We start from the raw sequence: 20,663 nt of genomic DNA, 5'->3' as shown, positions 1-20,663 counted from the left end.
TCGTCGGCTTCGTGTGGTTGTGCCCTGTGCGTTCTGCTATTAACTGTATTTTAATAGTGATTTTTTACGTTCATCCTTTTACGGTTTTTTTACGTAAATCATGGGTCCTAAAAGGCTTAGTTTCGCAAGTGGTAGTGGTAGTGATGAGAAAAGGAAGAAGGAAATGCTTTCTTTAGAAGTAAAGCAAGAAATTATCGAAAAGCATGAGTGTACTTGCAAAAGAATATGGCCGAAATATGTCGACGATCTCGACAATCTTGAAACAGAAAGAAGCCATTAAAGCAGTGAAACCTTCTAAGGGGACGACCATCATTTCAAAACGTCGTAGCCCTGTCATAGAAGAGATGGAACGACTTCTGCTAATCTGGATCAAGGACAGAGAGACTGTTGGCGACACCATCACCGAAACTATCATCTGCGAGAAGGCGCACGCCATCTTCACTGACTTGAAGGAGGCGAGCTCTGGGGGTGATGCTGGGGAGAGTTCAACCGAACGTTCCTCAGACGATTTCAAGGCATCTCGTGACTGGTTTGAAAAATTTAGGAAACGGTCCGGGATTCATTCAGTTGTTCGCCACGGAGAGGCTGCTAGTGCGGACACGAAGGCTGCAGCTGACTTTGTGAAGAGCTTTGAAAGGACTGTGTAGGAAGAAGGCTACGTAGAGCAGCAGGTGTTCAATTGTGATGAAACCGGGCTGTTTTGGAAGAAGAGGCCCAGTCGAACCTACATCATCACCGAAGAGAAGAAATTGCCTGGGCATAACATCGTGCACTGCTTGAAGATCATAGATCAGGCTTGGGTGGGATTAACTCGACGAACCCTCAATTCTGCCTGGAAGAAGCTGTGGCCTGATGCAGTTTCTCCCCGAGATTTCGAGGGTTTTGACCCCGAACCTGGTCCCGTGGTGGGTGCAGCGGAAGACGTAGAGGAAATCGTCTCCCTTGGCAAGTCCATGGGTCTGGCGGTCGACGCAGATGACATCACGGAACTTGTCGCCGAACATCACGACGAACTTACTACAGAGGACCTCAAGGAACTCCATGCTATGTCTAAGCACATAAGTGATGACGAGGAAGGGATCGAGAAGGTAGAACATGTGTTAAGTTCGGCGCAAATAAAAGAGGTGTTAGGAAAATATCAAGATGTGGTAGACTTCATCGACAAATACCATCCAAAAAAATTGCAGGTTTGTCGTGTAGTTGCGCAGTTCGATGATGTTTGCCTAACTCATTTTCGAAACATTCTGAAAAGCTGTACCAAGCAACTTTCTATCGATAGCTTCTTTAAAAAAACTACGAAGCGAACTCATGATGAAGAGGAAGGAAGTGGTTCAAAGAAAACGGCAAAGAGTGAAGAAAAAAAAATTCAATCAATTTTAAGTGTAGAGAGTGAAAGTGATTAAAATTAATCATCAAAAAGAAAAAAAGAAAATGTAAAAAAAAATATAAAATATAAAAATAAAAAAAAATAAATAAGCTAAGTTATGTTAAAGTTCACTTGGTGTAAGTTAGAATAAGTTCGGTAGTGTACGTTTATCGTAGTCACCCTCTCTACCTCCTCGCCGCCCGTTCGTCTCCTCTCTGCGTAGCAAGACCGACACCTGCGCTGGACTTTCTAAGGTAAAGTGACGCTAAAAACCCGTTAATTATTTATTTCTTTTTAATTGTTCTTTTTTACATGTCTACTATCTAATTTAGAGTGCATATTGTCATGTGAAATTATGTGTAGTAATTTATTAAGGAGTTATCATAGGTTTTTGGGCTCAACCACGGATTAATCCTATTTCAATGTATTCTTTGGGAAAATTCGTTTCTACATCCAAACATTTTCTACACCCAAAGTCGGTTGTGGAACAGATTAAATTCGTATGTAGAGGTACCACTGTATTTAATTTTATTTTCCCAGTTAACTATGCAGTTTTTCTTCGTTCGACTAAAGAGTGCCAACGAAGCAGAGCTGTTCTGTTCATGCGTGGGGAATCTGCTGTCCCTCAGAGGACGTCGTCTTGGGCGTCATCCCTTCTCTTAGAAGTCCTCCCATGACATGGCCAGTACTTCAGATCATCTTAGAACGCTAAAGGAGGTTCGCCTCCAGGGGTTGGACAACTTCCCTTTCGAGGGAAGTTTTCTCCCCAAGTGTGAGGTTGTTTCTCCCTTCAGAGGGAGAACTTCCCATATCTTAATAAATTCATCGTCTCTGACTGCTGTTGCTGCCCTTCGGCCAGACTTCTCTCCCCCCTTGCTGAGTTTCTCTTCCTTCAGGGGCAGGTCACGGTCTTGGCAAGTCTCTTTTACGAAGTGTTCACCTCTCGTTCGCGAGAGAGGCCACTCATAGAGACTCCTCTTCGGAGGATCGCTACTGCTAAGGTCAGCTTGCTGATCCACCGGCCCTCAAGGGGCATCATCGTGGGCGTCTTCTAGTCTCTTCTACAAAGTGTTCACCTCTCTCGTTCGCGAGAGGCCACTCATAGAGACTTCTCTTCGGAGGATCGCTACTGTTATAGGTCAGCATGCAGATCCACCGGCCCTCATGGGTGTCATCACAGGTGTCTTCAAGTCTCTCTTACGAAGTATTCACCTCTCTCGTTCGCGGGAGAGGCCTCTCATAGAGACACCTCTTCGGAGGAGCAAGCAGACCTTCCAGCGCATCTCAGTTCCTGATCGTCCTGCCAGCTGACCTACTGATCTACCAGCGCAACCTTGCACTGCAACGAAGTCCTTTGGATTCCGGTCCTGGACTCTAACGCAGACCTGCTGACGGTCCCCATCGGTGTTTGCTCGCCCTTTTTTTTGAAAGGGCACATCCCAGTTCCTGATCATCCTGCCACTGGTCATCCTACCAGCTGACCCGGCAACCTACTAGCAGCGCTACCTTCGCGTGCGCGCGCTCGCCGACATTCTTACGCGCGCGAGCGCCGACGATCTTGCGCACGGGTACCGATGGTCTCCCGCACGTACGCTCTCTGACATTCTTACACCCGCGAGCGCCGACGATCTTCCGCGTGCGGGTACCGATGGTCTCCCCCGCGCGCCCTTGCCGACATTCTTATGCGTGCGCCGACGATCTTCCGCGCGCGGGTACCGATGTTCTCTCGCGCGCGCGCTTGCCGACATTCTTACGCGTGCGAGCGCCGACAATCTTCCGCGCGGGGGTACCAATGGTCTCCCGCGCGTGCGCTTGCCGACATTCCTACGCGTGCGCTCGCCGACATTCCTACGCGTGCGCTCGCCGACATTCCTACGCGTGCGCTCGCCGACATTCTTACGCGTGCGCTCGCCGACATTCTTACGCGCGCGCGAGAGCCGACGATCTTCTGCGTGCGGGTACCTATGGTCTCCCGCGCTTGCCAACATTCTTACGCGCGCGAGCGCCGACGATCTTCCGCGCACGGGTACTGATGATCTCCCGCGCGCGCCAATAGTCTTGCACGTGCGCACGCTCCAACAGTCTTGCACGCGCGCTGATAGTCTTGCGCGCTCCGATAGTCGTCCACGCGCGTGCCGATAGTCTCGCGCTCGCGCCGATAGTCTTCCGTGCACGCGCGCCGATAATCTTCCGTGCACGCGCGCCGATAATCTTCCGTGCACGCGCTGACGATCTAACACGCACGGTCGGGGATGGTCTCCCGCGCGCGCTGATGATTTTCCGCCGACGATTTGCTGTGCGCGAGCGCCAATACTCTTGCACGCGCGCGCCAATACTCTTGCACGCGCGCGCCAATACTCTAGCACGCGCGCGCCAATACTCTAGCACGCGCGCGCGCGCCAACAGTCTTCTACTCGCGCACGCCAACGATCTTCCGCGCGCGGGCGCCGCTGGTCTCCCTCGTGAGTGCCGATGATTTTCCATGCACAAAAGCGCTAATGCTCTTGCGCGCGGGCCTACTTTCTTCCTCATGTGGGCGCCTAGGGTCTCCCGCGTGCGCGCCGACTTTCTTCTCCACACGGGCGCCGATGGTATCCTGCACGTGCGCCAACAGTTTACCGCGCACGTGCACCGACGGCCTTATGCGCTGGCACGCGCTGACGGCCTTCGCGGGTGCGCGCACACAGCCTTCTACGTGCGGATGCCGATGGTCTTCCGCACGCGCGCGCCAACAGTCTCCACCTAGTACTCTCACGCCAATGCTCCTATTCTTGCGCAACCAGTCACACGCTTCGGTGCATTCTAGGGAGAATGCACAAAACTACACAGTGCCTTACTGCACGCCAGCGCTCTTCCTCACTTTCTTGTGCCCTCCTGCGCAGTTACGGTCCCGGATCCATGCGCCAGCTCTTGCCAGAGAGTCAAGGCTCGCAGATCCAATGCACCAGCTCTTGCCTAGGAACCAGCGCTTGCCTGCTCTCCAGGCAGATATTAAGCACCAGGATCATCCTGTGTGCCATCGCTCCAGACTCACCTACACACTCGCCCAATTGTTAGTAAAAACGAATAAAACTTTTTGGACTGGTCACCATTGCCCCATTCCTCCCCACAAACACACAAACATTGCCACCGGGAAAAGAGGAATAAGGCTACACAGAAGGATTCAAGATCCCGAAGATTCCATCCTACAAGGGAATCGAAACGGGGAATCCTTGGTCCCTGTCTCTTCTGAAGTTTCTTTTTTCCTTGACAGACCACCGTCAGCAAACAGGAAAGCATCAACAGACTGATCTCTAGATCACTGTTTGCTGATGGCTAGTTCACAGTTTACGGATCGCTAGGTCGCCGATCTCCAGATCGCCAATTGTTAGCTCAATGCTGATCTTTGACCTCTAGTCCCTCCAATGACTAATGATCTCCAATTGCTAGCATTTCCAATCACCGATTGCTAGTCAATAACCAGTCATCAGCTTGCTGATTACTAGATCACCGATGGGCAGCTCATCTTTCTTTGATCATTGAACTCAGCTCGCTGATCTCTGACCAGCCCATCTTCAGCATTCTTATCTCTGACCAAACAGGGGGGACCATAATCAGCTTGCTGATCTCGAACTCACCATCTGCTCACAGACCACCGATTCATCGGTCATTGGTTATTTTCCAGCAGTTCGTGACTCGAACTTACTAGTCAACTGCTTCCTGTAGTTCCTAGATCAGAAGTTATACAACATACTTCTCACTACTGGCCGTTTGCCATCACACTAAAGTGATCGGTAAACGTTCGACAACCCGGCTTGCCAACAGGGAACTACTTGCGAGCACACTCCAACTGCACAGTAACCACGATACCCAACGGTAAACCATTGATAAACATTCGCCAGATTGATTCTATTCTAAGGAATAGCATCAATCCCATCAGGGCGCGTGGTAAGGCTAAGCGTGGCCTTCCTTTTAAAGAAATTCTCTCTCAGAGAAGAATTCTTACACTGGGTATCGCGCCTGATCCTTTACGACACGAGTCAAGACTCCAGCGTCGACAATCTTCCATGCTAAAGGATCGCCAAGGAGCTGTCCCTTTGGGTTGATGTCCACACCATGTTGGAGTTCGATCAAGGGCTAAGACCTCAGGTCTTCATTTGCACACTGGACCTAAAGGACACTTACTCCCGTGTCCAAACCATCCATCTAGGAAGGTTGGAAGATTCAGTCTAGACAAACAAGAAAAACCAGTTCAAGGCACTGTGCTTCGGTCTTTCCACTACACCCATCCTGGTCTCACAGGATCGGCTTCTTTCTCCGCTCTCTCGGGACGACTGACTGACCTAGCAGACTCGGTGGCAACCTTGCATTAACACCGGAACTTCTGAAATCTTTTTTTTTTTACCAAGATCCAGTGATCAGGGTAAACCTACGGAAATCTTCCCTACTTCCCTCCCAGGAGACTGGTGTATCTGGGAATGATTCTAAACACCAATCTCCACAAAAACCTTCTTGAAACGAGAACGACTTCCATTCCAGGAGACTTTAGTCGGAAAAAGAAGAAAGACGGGACCATAGTGCTGCACCACACGACCTCAGCCCTCTGGACAGAGCCCGAAGGTACCTTCACTTAAATCTCTTGAGAGATGAAGGCCAACTTTCCGGTCCTTCAGCAGCCTCATCGGTTCCTAACAGACCACTCAGTGATGTGATGGACGACACACCACACACCACATAGAGACTCACATCGACAAGCAAGTAGGAACTGGCTTGTAGCCTCTTCCCATCTAATAGTATAAACACTAAGATGGGCCAAAGTCCGTTCGGTACCACTATCTGCCCGGTTCATTCCAGACTGGAAGAACGTGCTCGCCGACAGTCTGTGCACAGCATCTCAGATAAGGTATGCTGAATGAACTTTGGATCGCCATGTAGCCAACAAAGTCCCGACTTTACGAGGTCCTCCAACTAGGGGGTCTGTTCGCAACTCTCCTGAATCTCAGGCTACCGTTGCTCACCAGCCCTAGACCGCAAGGCTCTCTGGTAACAACGGTGGGTACAACAATGACGTTTATGTCCCGTCCCTGTTTTATCTGGAGAAGGGCACTCAACAAGGCTAGAACATCAGTCAACCTCTCAAGGACTCTCCTAGCTCCGCTATGGCATTATGCAGAACGGTCTCCAAACCTTTTGCAGCTCCTGATAAAGCCTTCAAGAGAACCCTCTCCACATAACAGACAACCCACTTTGACACCTACCACAAGCTATAGCTTTGCTATGATTGTACGCCTGAAGACTACCCAATACCTCTTTGCGAAAAGGTTGTCTAGATATCTGAGGAATTCCTCAGCATCAGTCTACCAGGCAGTATCACGTCTTGTGTGGTTGGCGTCATGTGAAAGTGTGTCTCCACTCAATATCTCGATTCCAGCAATAGCGGAATCCTCGAGTATATGCAAGAGGAAAAGACCCCCTATTCAACTTCGACAGGTAAAGATGATCACTCAACCTTGATCCTTCACCTTCAAACTGAAGGAAAGGGACACCCTCTCATCGATAGACTTTTCCTAACTCATACGGACTTACAACTTGCCTTTCCCCAGTCGGAATTGAGACCTTCCTCTCAGAACATGGTTCAAATCTCCGATCCCTAAAGGGACCTCCTTGTGTTCCACTTCACACTAGGCAACAAATTTTCTCCTGATTCAAGAACACAATGTTCCTATACACTCGGACAGCAACCATACGAGTCAAGGAACTTCATGGTCTCTCTTTCGACATCGCCCATTATTGAGAAGGGCGAAAGACAATGTTCAGTTTCGTCCCTGAGTATGTCACCAGACACAGTCTCCAGAGGTGACGGATCCTACACAAGTCTCAAATAGGTAATGGACGATCCAGATCATCCGTTACTGTTCCGAGGGTAAGGTATGAGACTTTACCTAAAGAAAACGGCAACAGCCTGCCTGGGTCCCTCCTCTTGTCAGCGATGGGAGAGACCGGAGGAGGATCACCGAAACATCATCTCGGCATGACGACTCACAGTGTCAGGGGCATAACTATGCCCCTGGTCCTTCTTAGCAGATTACTCTGTGACGTAGGTCTTACAAGAAAGGATGTGAATGCTCCAGGTGACTTTCACAACCTTTCTCCTGCAAGACGTGACCCACAGGAACTCGATACGATCTCTATCGGTCTGGTGGTGGCTGCACAACAGCTGGTCGTATACCTCAAGCCCCTTATTGGACAAGTAGCAGAAGGTTGAGGGCACTGTTACCCGGTTTTAGTCTGCGTGAATGAAAAGATTTGACTGGCTCTTATTCTTTACTTCATCCTACCTTCTCTTGGGGAAAGCAGCATCCTGGGTTCTCTGCATAAGCTGACCTCAAACCACTGCAGGTAAACCATGCTCCCTTGTGTACCTAGTATTAAGCTAATACTTTTGCGTCCCCATACCCTGGCGAGGTGGTATTGGGAAATCTTGGTTACATCAGGTTTTTCCTACATAGACTCGTAATAACTTTACCTAGACAGTCACACTTATACACGTCTCAACACACAGCTTGCTTAGCAAGGTTTAGCGAGGGCAGGGACTCCTTATTTTTGAGAACTAACATACCCAAAGCCAAAAGCCAGACTGGCATGGACGTCCACCCTTCCTAATGGGTGAGTTACCCCTAATAAATAGCGTGGTTTGTATTCCAGTTATGGAACAAATGACATTCATAGATGATTTGTATTTTTTTCTAACTATACAAACCTTAGCTATTTATACAAACTTGCCCACCATCCCTATCCCCCTTGAAGTCCTACCTCCAAGCAAAGCGACTAAATCACAGGTGTGTGAACGGGAGTGGTAGCAAGCTACCCTCCACCTACCCCCGCTAACCTAGCGATGTGGGTAGTCAACTCTCACTAAATTTTAACGGCTTGTCATTTCAGCTCCGCCGAAAGTATAACCCCTAATAACTAGCTAAGGTTTGTATAGTTAGGAAAAATACAAATTATTTACGAATTTGTCATATTAAGTAAAATTTAGTTTTAAGATGGTGTCATGTACTTGACATTTTATTACCAGGAAGTAAGAAAAGTTAAAATGTTAACTGTGTACAGTATTACTATACTGTATGTTTAATACAGTACAGTACTTGTTTTTTCATGTTGATTTTTTCTGATTTTTAGGATTGGGCATTTTTTGCTGTGTTTGATGGGCATGCAGGTGCTAGAGTTTCATCGCACTGCTCAGAACACCTATTGCAGTCCATTACATCTGGCGAAGAATTCCAGGTAGGTTCTCATACTTTCATTCAAGAGAAATTTTTAGATGAAAGGTGTAATTGCTTGATTTAAATCTTATGTAATTTTGCTGTGAAAAATTTAGTGACTAATCTGAGTTGTATTTTCATGCAGCCATCGTCCATAGCAAAGCTAGCAAACGAAAGCGAAGAAAAAACAATTGACAGTATAAAGAAGGGCATCCATGCGGGCTTCCTCAGGTTAGATGAGTCTATGCGACAGATGCCAGAGGTGAGTTTAATGCTAGTAAAGTTAATTTTGCTTCTGTCTATAGTTTGAACTGCAGATAAGGTGTTTTTGGTCCTATATAAATACAAACCATCATATTTTACCAACAAGAATAGATAACAGCAAAGCTGGAACACTTCAGGTGAAATTTTGGGGTATAAACAACCTGTCGATAGTTGGGAGACAACCGGCGCTCCCCTCTGGCTCGCTTACAACTCTGGTGTTCCAGCTCTGTATACAAACCCTTTCGCTCTTTACCTAATAGATATTATTTTGGCGACAGCTGAAACCAGCCATAAGACTTATAGCGAGGCTTACCTATCCACCACTTGTAACATTAAATCACTTTTCATCTTGGCTCGGTAGAAAACAGACGCTGTCGTTCTCTCCTGTAAACTTACTTATTCATTTTAAATAAATACAAGCTGGCTAAACCTTTGGGACTTTCCCTTTCTCTTTCAGAGTGCTTATACGTGAGGATCTACCATGCTGGTTCATCTTGGCATAGAAGGGCGCCGTTGCACCACCTTAATATCAGCCGTGGAGACAGATCCTCATGGGCTTTTACCTGTGTGCAGGTGTCACATCTGTTCAGAGGTTTCTCCCTATAATGATATTGTAGGCGGCATAAGAAGGCCAAGAGTTCACCATCGAGTTTATCTTCGAAGGCAAAGAAACCTTGTCGCCTGACACCGTTGGTTCATTCCTGCCACTCTAACTCTTCTCAATAAGTCTCCTCTAGTGATTGGTCGAGTTAGAGTTGTGGCCCATTGACCCCTGGAGAATCTTATGGTTCTGAGGTCTCCATTGCTTCCCTAGAAAAGGAGTGCCAACCTCGACTGTAGGGAGTCTCTCCACTGACATTGTGGCCCTCCTTGGGGATTGCGGGTTCCCCATTCAAAGGGCGACTGCTCAAGGTCCTTTAGTTAAGGACAGAGTGGAACTGCATAGCTGCCTCAACAGGGGTTAATTTCAGTCTTCACCTAGGAGGCCCTGGAGGTTACATACTGAGTGTCTCTCGTGTCTCTGGATGTAGCGACTTCTGCGTTCTGCTCATTTGGCCAGCTGCGTTCTGCTCATTTGGCCACCTTCAGTGAATGAACATGAACAGATGCAGACGAGTACTCCTTTGAGTTGCCCGTCTGGGGATCCCTTTGGGATGAACCCAGAAACTAGGTTCGGGTGCATTTTGCAGGTTGCTCACGATGCCAACTTTATACCCGAGATTGCTCAGCACATTGATGGGAAGCAGAGTGCGCAACTCTCGGAGGTTTCTGTACAGGTGTCGGTCAGCCATCCCTTTTGCGGGAAAGGGAAAGGCGCCCATAGCCAGTGATCCCTCCCGCTGCCTACTCAAGTGTGTACTCGATTCGTCGATACCTTGCTCTAGCTCTTTGGAGCGTAGCATCTCTGAATTAGATGACGATGGGGTTAGGCAGCTTGTTGCAGCTCCTGCCTCCGCATGTGTCCGTTGGACACAACAAAACGGTTGCTGTTTTGTTAGGCCAGGTCCTTCGTGATCTGTGCCTATGGTTTCAATCTTTGATGAGGGTGAACCTGCCTTCTTCTCCGGCTTCCGAGCGAACATCTCGCGTATGAGAAGGCAATGTTGCTCCCTGACCTCCTGTGGGAGGAAGGACGATTGAGAGCATCTTTCTCCAGATTGTTAGTTTGGAGAAACACAGATCCTAGTCTTTCCGGGTGTTGCAAACCCAACTACCTAGCAAGGTGGGCAGGCTAGCTCCCCTACCTGTTGCTGGCCTGCACGTTCTCTCAATTTTACGCCATGCTCACCATAGGAAGCTCGCTAGACCCTACTCGCCAGACCCTACTCGCCAGCTTGTCGTGCTTTGATATCGCAAGTTCCTCAGGTGAGCGCTAGCTCGGTAGTTGGCTCACCAGCAAGCTATGAACAGGTGGCTAGACAGAAAGCACAGGTTTGTTCCACCTTACCTGCTCGCACTGTTAGAGGTGTTAGCCAAGGCTCGCTCGCCTTGCCAGCGTTTGCCTTGCCATCAAGTGGTACAGCGATCGTGTTGTTTGCTGACCTGCTGCAGGCAGTTTGACAGGAGGTCTTGGGACCGACCCACGATCCTCAAGTGGTACCCCGGCAGGGTACTCCAAGTATTCCTATGTAGGTTTCGAAGGCTGCTCATGAATGGCTGACAGTAACATTGCCCTATCAAAGAGGACAGCACTAGAGACTGACCATATATACATATGATCAGTGCCCATGCCCCCTCTCCACCTAAGCTAGGACCAAGGAGGACCAGGCAGTGGCTGCTGAAGACTCAGCAGATAGACCTATAGGCTCTCCTGAAACCCCCATCCTTAGCTCACAAGGAGGGTGAGGTTGCAGCGACCATTGGAACTGAGTTTGAGCAGGATTTGAACCCCAGTCTGGCAATCACCAGTCAAGGACGTTACCAACAGGCCACCACAACCCTAGTTAACCCAAGGTGCAGCAGCACTGCTGTTGAGCAGATTTCTCCTTTGGCAGCACCCTACCTTTCTTTCCCTCAGTGGTTGCCTAGGTACCAGCAATACCTTAGTACAAAGGCCTCTAACACTGGCACAGACCCTGAGTGGAACAGGCTGGGCATCATGCCCGTTAAACGGCAGAAGAGGAATTGAGGCCACCAGGGCTACTCCCCCGCTCCAGGGGACTACATACATCCTTGAACCTGCAGAGGCTCGAGATCTGGAGAACTCTCGTTCACGGTCAACTATCGACTCCCCACCTCAGCAGCGTTGGTTCCAACCCCTCCCTTGCCCTTTGATGATGTAAGATCCAAGGAACCGGCAAAGAAAGATAATCATTCTCTTCTTACTGGCTTTAACATCTGCCCGTTTGAATGAAAGGATGCCAAGAATATTCCAAAGAACTGGTACTCGATGTCCAAGCCGCCAGATCTGAGGAATGGTCTTTCAGATTCCATGTTTTCTTCTGTAAGACCGGAGCACAACAGCCTCCCTCCCAGATCTCAGGCCTCTGTTCAGAGAACAGTTGATGACCTTGACCCACCCTTGGCTCCTATGGATGCGAGTTTTGGGGCAGAAGATCCATTTGATGAAGGCTTATAACACTGATGGAATACTGCCTGCGTCTGCCAGCTCGAAGATTTTCCCTTTGGAGCAGAAGGACTTGGATCAAGTCTTTCTGCAGATGCTTTCGTGCATTTGGAAGATAACTCCTTGGGGGAACCGGATAAGTTCCAGCTGAGGGAAAGGACACTGTCCTAGACCTTTTCTACGACACCCCCAGGCCCACCAAGACTTAGGTAGCCTTGCGTTAATCTAGGGGGTTCAAGGGTTCAAGAATTGGGATAGTTGAGTTAAGAATAAGATAGAGAAGTAAGTAATGTTATATTCCCTTGGAAGGATAATGGGGTACCCCGAAAGTGGGAGACTACTCTTCGTCGTCTATGCATTGGTCACACTCGTATGATATGAGTTTCTGCAACCATATTGCGACGACCGTTTGATACCCTTAACAGTGAGGTATTTGTTAACTGAATGCCCCACTTATAGCACAGAATCTTTTTTGAGGCTTGAGGTGAGGATGGCAGGTTCAACCTTGCCAAGGTCCTTTGAAATGTCGTACAATGATAGCGGCATTTTTTGATTTATTTCAGAAGCAGGTCATTTGAAAGCTATTTAACCATTATAACATATTTGCTTTTTATGGTTTGAATTGAATATATTGTTTGTTTACTCTAATAAATGATATCGGCGACAATGAACTTCGATGTCAGGATGCCAGAAAACTTCAAATCATTCATTCATTCATTCATTCTCACAGTCCCTCGGGTCTGTGAACTCTTCACGTTTACTTAATCGGCTGAATGTACGATAGAGGAAGTACTATGAGGTCGTTGACGATGATCCGTCACCTCCTCTCCTAGATCCAGTGGTCCTGGTTATAACTAAAAATATGTCTGGGTATGCTTGTTTCCTTGTTGGTGGTTTTCTCTTCAGCGGATTCCGCAAACATGGAACGGGTTACAAAGTGTTCTTTGCCGGCCGCTTCATTCATGGTTGGATTCCTGATTGGGGTCGGTAACATACCTGTTTAAGAACAAAGACTTTACCACCAACCAGAAGATGGAGGCAATGTCTGTTTTCCTTTTTTAAATATTTAACTTAGCCGGTGAATATATAATAGCTGCAACTCTGCGGCTCGACAGAAAACACACTCAAAAAACTCGCGAGCGATCGCTATGAAGGTTGCGGGTGTGCCCACCAGCGCCAACTGTCGGCCAGATACCACTCTTGTATGTAAACAAAACCTTCAATTCTTCTCTGTCGACGTTGACGACAAGACGTATCAATACTCGCTGTAGAACCTGGAGTTTTCTCAACATATTTGGTGAAGTACTTCATTTTGGTTTGAGCTTTCGCAGTGCAGGTGTTTTATCTTCATCTTAAATCTTGAACTCGTTTTTGGATAGATTTAATTTTTGATGACAAGAGAGAGAGTATGGACTTTCTTTAACTTTTAAATGGCCGACCCTTCCCTTAGACGGAAGTGTGTTTTAGGCTTTTAGCAATTATCTTATCACGTTATAAATTAATTATAGATTTTCCTCTATATATTTTATATCTCAACCGCCTTTATTAGGCCTCTTCGATTAGCTTTCCATTTATAGTAAACATCAAAATAAATATTAATGATTTGTTTATATGCGACCTTTCCTGAGAGTAGGCGGTCCTAACTTGGAAACCGAAGTTAAACAACGTTGAGCCCTTTTCAATCGTAAATAACTTTTACAGAGCTAATGATTTAAAACTTATTAAATGAAATATTTTTAGTAAATATTTTATGATAGTTTTTTTCTTTGAATAGTCTTCGTACTGTTTCAAAGATGAACTAACGTTTAGTTTATTTATGCTACGCAGTTTGCGCTCTATCGTTACGATAGAGAGAGAGAGTATCACGGTTTCACTTTGCAGAAAGAGTAAATCGATTCTGACGTTTTGTTCTTTTTTCTTTCAAAGCTTAAATGTTTTAAAGACTATTTTAAAGGAACTTTTAATTGAAAAACCTTTCAGTTTTTTCCTTTGGTCAAATAACCTGTTTATTGACGAAAGGTAAGTGGGCTCTTTTCTTCGATGCGAAATCGAGAGAGAGAGAGAGAGAGAGAGAGAGAGAGAGAGATAGAGACGGAGAGAGAGAGAGGAGAGAAAACGTTCCGATCTTTATCTCGTCCCAAGCGAGTAACGTTGTTCTCGAGTTACTCTCGTCCCTAGTCTCTGTACGGGGAGAAAGGATAAAACGTTTTTAGTTTTTATTCCCGTCCCAAGGCACTGTACGGTGAGAGATTGAAAACGTAGTTTTGAATGAACTAGTGTTTAGTCTCTTCCCCAGCCACTGATTTTTTTTTTTTTCTTAAAATATGTTTACTGTTTTTTGTTGGTATTAATGTGCTTACATTATACGACTGATTTCGCAATTACAACCTTTTGATGAGGGTAGAATTGCGTGCCTAGGTAGAAATCAGTTTTATTCATACCTAATGTGAATTGTTAAAAAATTCGATTTCAGTGAAATAAGTGCAAAACAGAAAATCGTAGTGATAAAGTGATATTGCGCAAAGTGTAGTGTTGCGACCGAGGGTTCGTCTGTTCGTGCCTGTCGTTCGCCTAGTCCGGGACCTCTTGCAAGCTCCCAAGCCCAGGGGAGAAGTAATGTCGTACGACTTATGGGTTCGAGAGGCCTTGATCAGCGAACAGACGTTCCCTCTATGGTATCAGGTGTATCTTACCAAGATCACCCCTACCATAAGGCGAGAGAGACGGTTTTCTCCTCGTCATCCGAAGGCTTTTCGCATAAGAAACCGTGGAACAAGGTTTCGAGGCCCTTTAAGCGAAAGTCAGTCCTTTCAGGACAGGTCCAGCGTCCTGGTTTTAACTTTTAGGACAGCTCTGACCCTATGCAGTCATCGGAAGACTGCTCGCCGCCTAACAAAACTGTAACACAGACTCCGAGAGTCTTTTTGTAGGCAAGGTTTTGCGGTCACAGACGTTACCCTCGTCTCTTACCGCAACCATTCCCGTTGATCCTAAATGGGTTGTACGGCAAGACATGCAGAATAAGCTTGCCTCCCTTATGGAAGACTATTCTGCCGATAAGTCCGTTGAGCCTAGCCATTTATCTCATCGAGATCCTGGCCTTCAGCCACCCTAACGTTCCTTTGTGCGTCCTGTTGACGTTGGCGTAGCCAAGTCACGTCAGTCAGGTTGTTTAGAACCACACTCGATGCGGTCTCGTGTGGATTTTCAGCCACTTTTGGACGTTAGGCCACTGGCTGATGCTCCTGTTGACGTTCAGGACGTTCGCCAACAATCGGAGTTGACTTGTTTTGACGCTGAGCGTCAACCTCCGCATTCTAGAGTTGTTTTGACTGCTCAGTCTAGGCGGTCAAAGCAGTCTCGAGTGGACGCTGTGCGTCCTCACGCACCTGTTGTTGTTGACAGTTCACAGACTGTCAAGCAGTTACATGACGTTGCGTCCTGGTCTCACGCACCTGGTGTTGTTGACAGTTCACAGACTGTCAAGCAGTTACATGACGTTGCGTCCTGGTCCGCTACTAATGCACCAGTGCGTGTGGACTCTGCTTGTAAAGCATTGCCACCACGGTAGGTCTCTCCCTTGCTTGAGACTCGGCTATTGTCGGACAAGGTTCCTTCAGATGAGGAAGTTGCTGTTCCCCCTCCTACTGATATTCCCTTGAGGACTCTGTCAGACGGAGAGGAGCCTAAAGCTGCTTAGCCCTCTATGGACTTTAAATAAATCATGCTGATTTTTAAGGATCTTTGTCCGGATCTTTTTGTAACTGCTGCTCCTCGTTCGCCTAAACGTCAGAGATTACACTAGGCCTAGCTACTTCGAAGCCGTTGTTTTATAAGCTAGTGCTCTCTCGCTCTTCTAAGAGAGCTTTACGTTTGCTAGGCGACTGGTTTATCACCAGGAGGAGTTTGGGGGAGACAGCCTTTGCTTTCCCTTCTTTTAAACTGGCTTATAGAGCGAGAGTCTGATATGACACGAGAGAAGTTCTCAGCTTGGGAGTTCCTGCCTCTGCCCAGATAGACTTCTCAAACCTCATAGACTCTCCCTGGTGCCTGGCCATGAGACGCTCCAAGATTTTACAGGTCAACTTCACAGCTATTTTCGAGCCTTTGAAGTTTTGCTGTACAATTATGTCATGCGTAAACAAGGCTTTCAGGGATGGCTCCAATGATCTGACAGCCACGTTCTCTGCAGGAACAAGTCCCTCAGGGATGGCTCCATGATTTGGCAGCCATGTTCACTGCAGGAGTACGTAAGAGGCAAGTGCGCTCAATGTGTTCATTGTCAAGACAAACTTCACGATGAAGTCTACCAGGCTGTCTTGACAGCATTTATGGAAGGCGACTGGATGGTCTCTCTCGTGTTTACGAGGCTCATGAGGAATGTGGCAAAATCCCTCCATCTATCGGGGATCCGAGCCTCCCTGTACTTGGACGACTGGCTTCTCAGAGCATCGTCCAGTCTTCGCTGTCTGCAGGATCTACATTGGACGTTGAGTCTGGCCAGGGAGTTGGGACTTTTGGTCAACCTAAAAATCCCAACTGATCCCATCCCAGATTATTCTATATTTGGGGATGGAGATTCGCAGTCAAGCCCTGCTCGAAGTCCAACTAATGCTGAAACGAAACGTTTATTCAGTCAGGAGTTGGAACAGTCTAGTAGGGACTCTCTCATCCCTGGAGCAGTTTGTCTCACTAGGGAGACTACACCTTCTGCCTCTCCGGTTCCATCTAGCCTCTCACTGGAACTAGGACAAGACATTAGAGACGGTATCATTCCCAGTCTCCGAACCAGTAAAGGCATGCCTGAAATGGTGGGACAGCAATATCAGTCTGAGAGAGGGACTATCCCTAGCAGTCAAGAACCCAAACCACGTGTTGTCCTCAGACGCGTCGGATTTGGGTTGGGGTGCGACCCTGGACGGTCGGGAATGCTCGGGTCTGTGGACCTCAAGTCAGAAGAGCATGCACATCAACGGCAAGGAGCTATTAGCAGTCCACTTGGCCTTGATGATATTAGAAAGCTTCTTCGAAACTTAGTGGTAGAGGCAACTCAGACAACACCACAACGTTGGCGTACATCCAAGCAAGGAGGCACACACTCCTTCATGCTGCTCGAGATCGCAAGGGACCTTCTCTTATGGTCAAGAATTCGAGGCATCTCCCTGTTGACGAGATTCATCCAGGGGGACTTGAACGTCTTGGCAGACTGTCTCAGTCGGAGGGGTCAGGTGATACCCACGGAATGGACCCTCCACAATGACGTGGGCAAGAGTCTTTGGGCTACTTGGGGTCAACCCACCATAGACCTCTTTGCCTCCTCGTTGACCAAAAGGTTACCAATCTATTGCTCTTCAGTCCTAGATACAGAAGCAATCTACATAGACGCGTTTCTACTGGATTGGTCTTTTCTGGACTTATATGCATTCCCACCATTCAAGATAGTCAACAAGGTACTGCAGAAGTTCGCCTCTCACGAAGGGACAAGGTTGACGTTGGTTGCTACCCTCTGGCCCGCGAGAGAGTGGTGCACCGAGGTACTTCTATGGCTGGTAGACTTTCCAAGAAGTCTTCCTCTAACGGTAGATCTGTTACGTCAGCCCCACGTAAAGAATGTCCATCAAAGCCTCCCCGCTCTTCGTCTGACTTCTTCAGACTATCGAAAGACACTCAAGAGCTAGAGGCTTTTCGAAGGAGGCAGCCAGTGCGATTGCAAGAGCTAGGAGAGCTTCTACCATTAGAGTATACCAGTCGAAGTGGGAAGTCTTTCGAGACTGGTGCAAGTCAGCATCTGTGTCCTCGTCCAGTACCTCTGTAGCCCAAATCGCAGGTTTTCTTTTACATCTGAGAAAGGTTCACTCCCTTTGAGCTCCTACGATTAAGGGCTACAGGAGCATGTTGGCTTCGGTCTTTCGACATAGAGGCTTAGATCTTTCCAACAATAAAGATCTCCAAGATCTCCTTAAGTCTTTCGAGACCTCTAAGGAACGTCGTTTGGCAACTCCTGGATGGAACTTAGACGTGGTCCTAAGGTTCCTCATGTCAGACAGGTTTGAGCCATTACATTCAGCCTCCCTGAAGGATCTCACCCTCAAGACACTTTTCCTAGTGTGCTTGGCTTCGGCTAAAAGGGTCAATGAACTTCATGCCTTCAGTAAGAACATCGGCTTTTCTACAGAAAAAAGCCACTTGTTCACTTCAACTTGGTTTCCTGGCCAAAAATGAACTGCCTTCTCGTCCTTGGCCTAAATCTTTTGATATTCCTTGCTTATCAGAGATCGTAGGCAACGAACTGGAAAGAGTATTATGTCCTATTAGAGCTCTTAAGTTCGATTTAGCTCGTACTAAGTCATTACGAGGGAAATCTGAGGCATTATGGTGCTCAGTTAAGAAACCTTCATTGCCTATGTCAAAGAATGCTTTGTCAGGTTTTGTTTACATACAAGAGTGGTATCTGGCCGACAGTTGGCGCTGGTGGGCACACCCGCAACCTTCATAGCGATCGCTCGCGAGTTTTTTGAGTGTGTTTTCTGTCGAGCCGCAGAGTTGCAGCTATTATATATTCACCGGGTAAGTATATTCAAAAATTTATTTTATAATTAAAATATCATTTTTCAGGTGCCAGGATGGTAGAGTTCTTCATTCACAATGTCCTCAACCAGTGGATCAACTGGGTATTGAGACGACGGGATGCTGTAGTCTCAAAATTATGGAAGCATGTGTCTAGTAGGGAAGCTATGAAGCTTTGCAACTCCTCAATGGACGGTCCTTCCCTCTTCAACATGGAGGGCATCGAGGCAGTTGCGTAAGGATGAGGAAGGCGAGCCAGAATTCCCTCCTTCATTGGGCAATGACTTCTCTCCCTTAATCCTCGACACCACCACTACAGCGATCGTCTCTGATGAAACGCCAAGGACATAAGTAAGGGTCGTAACTTCCTAAGCAGGTAGCTTTAAAGAAGGGATCTAAGCAACCCTTTGGTGCAAGAGGCTAGAGGAGCAAAGGGAGGAAAGCGTTGCCGATCCAGCTAGGGGGACCATTCTGCTGACCAGTCCACTAGTGAGAGGATGTCTACAGATCAGATGGCAGAGATGGATGTTCTATAGAGCCAACCCTTGCTTGGTCTCCATCCTCAGAGCAGGATACCATGTCCCATTCACTCTATCTCCCTCCTCTAACCTGTCATCCAGCGATGTCGAGTTCCTATGCACAGGGATCCATGAAAGAACAGGTCCTTCAAGCCAAAGTCTAGACCACGTTTGAGAATGACATTCTCAAAGAGGCTAGACAAATCTCCAGGCTTCTACGGTCACACACTTTCATATAAAGAAGGCATCTAGAGGCCGGAGACCATTCATAACCCCTCGTTCAGGATGGAGACAGACTAGCAGACTGGCTGTCAAACCAAAAGACTTGATAATAACATTGGATCTCAAGGACTTGTACTTCCAGATCCCCATTCATCCATCATCAAAGAAGTACCTAAGGTTAATTTTAAATGATGAGATACTGTATATCAATTCAAGGTGCTGTGTTTCTGTCTGTCCACAGCATCTCTGGTGTCATGCGGGCATTTTCCCTTGTGTCCACTTTGGCTCACAAGAATGGCATTCATCTCTTTCGTTACCTAGAAGGTTTGTTAGTTATAGGTTCCGATAGAGTCAGAGCAAAAGAGAGACCTGAGTTGGTAGGTGTCAGACACAAACCTGCTGAATGAGTAGACCTGTCCTCCCCCAGAACCGATACTCTTTACAGATGCGTCAAAAGAAGGGTGGGGGCTCACCTGTTACACCACACGAGCTTCTGGCTGGGGCCCAAGTCTGAGCAACAGTGCCACATAAACCTCCTGGAAATGAGGGCAGCCTTCTGGCCTTTAAGCAATTCCATCAGCTTGCTTTCAGGACACACTTGTGTTGATGACAACACCACAGAAGTGGCTTACATAAACAAGCAGGGAAGTATTTTTTCACAGCCTCTCTGCCATCTAGCTCTGAAATTAATAAGATGGATGGAAGACAACTCCATATCCCTATCAGAGCGTTTTATCCCTGTCATAAGGAATATTCTGGTGGACAATCTGAGCAGGAAGACTTGGATAGTTGGCTGAGTGGTCTTTGAAACATAGAAATAGCCAACGAATTTTTGGCTTTGTTTGGTTTGCCGATGATCGTCCTGTTCGCAATGCCCCTCAACTGGAAGTTCTGTTTTACTGTTCTCCCGTACCAGATCCCCAGGCAGTCTTGCAGGACACCTTCCAACACCAATGGGACAACAGGGACGTCTATACGTTCTCACCCCCTTCTGCTTAGCAAGGAGATTTCCGAACAAGGGCATCGCAAGGACTCTCGATAACCCTAATAGCAACAAGGTAGGGGCATCGCAAGATCTCTCGATGACCCTAATAGCTCTGATGTGGCAGCATGGAGAGTTGTTCCCTGACTGTCTTCATCTGTTCACAGAGGCACCAAGGGAGCTCTCTCCACTTCCACAGAGTATTAGTAACTTTGCTATATCTTCACGCCTTGAGGTTATCCAGCAACTCTTCACAGCTTTTCGCAACCAGTTGCGAGGAGGATGTCAGGATACTTCCGGGAGTCTTCTCCCGCTGTCTATCTGGTTAATTGGGCCATCTTATGTTGTTGGTGTTTTGGAAGGGGTATCGCTCCTCTGAATACCACTATCCCAGTGATAGCAAAGTTTTTCTTGTATCTAAGAGAGGAAAAAC

At 47.4% G+C, this 20,663-nt stretch overlaps 1 protein-coding gene across 1 annotated transcript in view; it reads left to right on the top strand.

Moving 5' to 3' along the window:
• Positions 1 to 20,663, top strand: part of alph (alphabet) — a 261,226-nt gene that overhangs the window by 102,433 nt on the left and 138,130 nt on the right. The window contains exons 3-4 of the mRNA XM_068349517.1: positions 8,528 to 8,632; positions 8,756 to 8,872. Of these exons, the coding sequence (XP_068205618.1) occupies positions 8,528 to 8,632; positions 8,756 to 8,872 (222 nt within the window). The remainder of the gene's footprint in view (positions 1 to 8,527; positions 8,633 to 8,755; positions 8,873 to 20,663) is intronic.

Source organism: Palaemon carinicauda, chromosome 2 (assembly GCF_036898095.1).
Source record: "Palaemon carinicauda isolate YSFRI2023 chromosome 2, ASM3689809v2, whole genome shotgun sequence".
Lineage (NCBI taxonomy): Eukaryota > Metazoa > Arthropoda > Malacostraca > Decapoda > Palaemonidae > Palaemon > Palaemon carinicauda.
The sequence above is the reverse complement of the archived record's forward strand: the minus strand, read 5'-3'. Positions and strand labels throughout refer to the sequence as shown.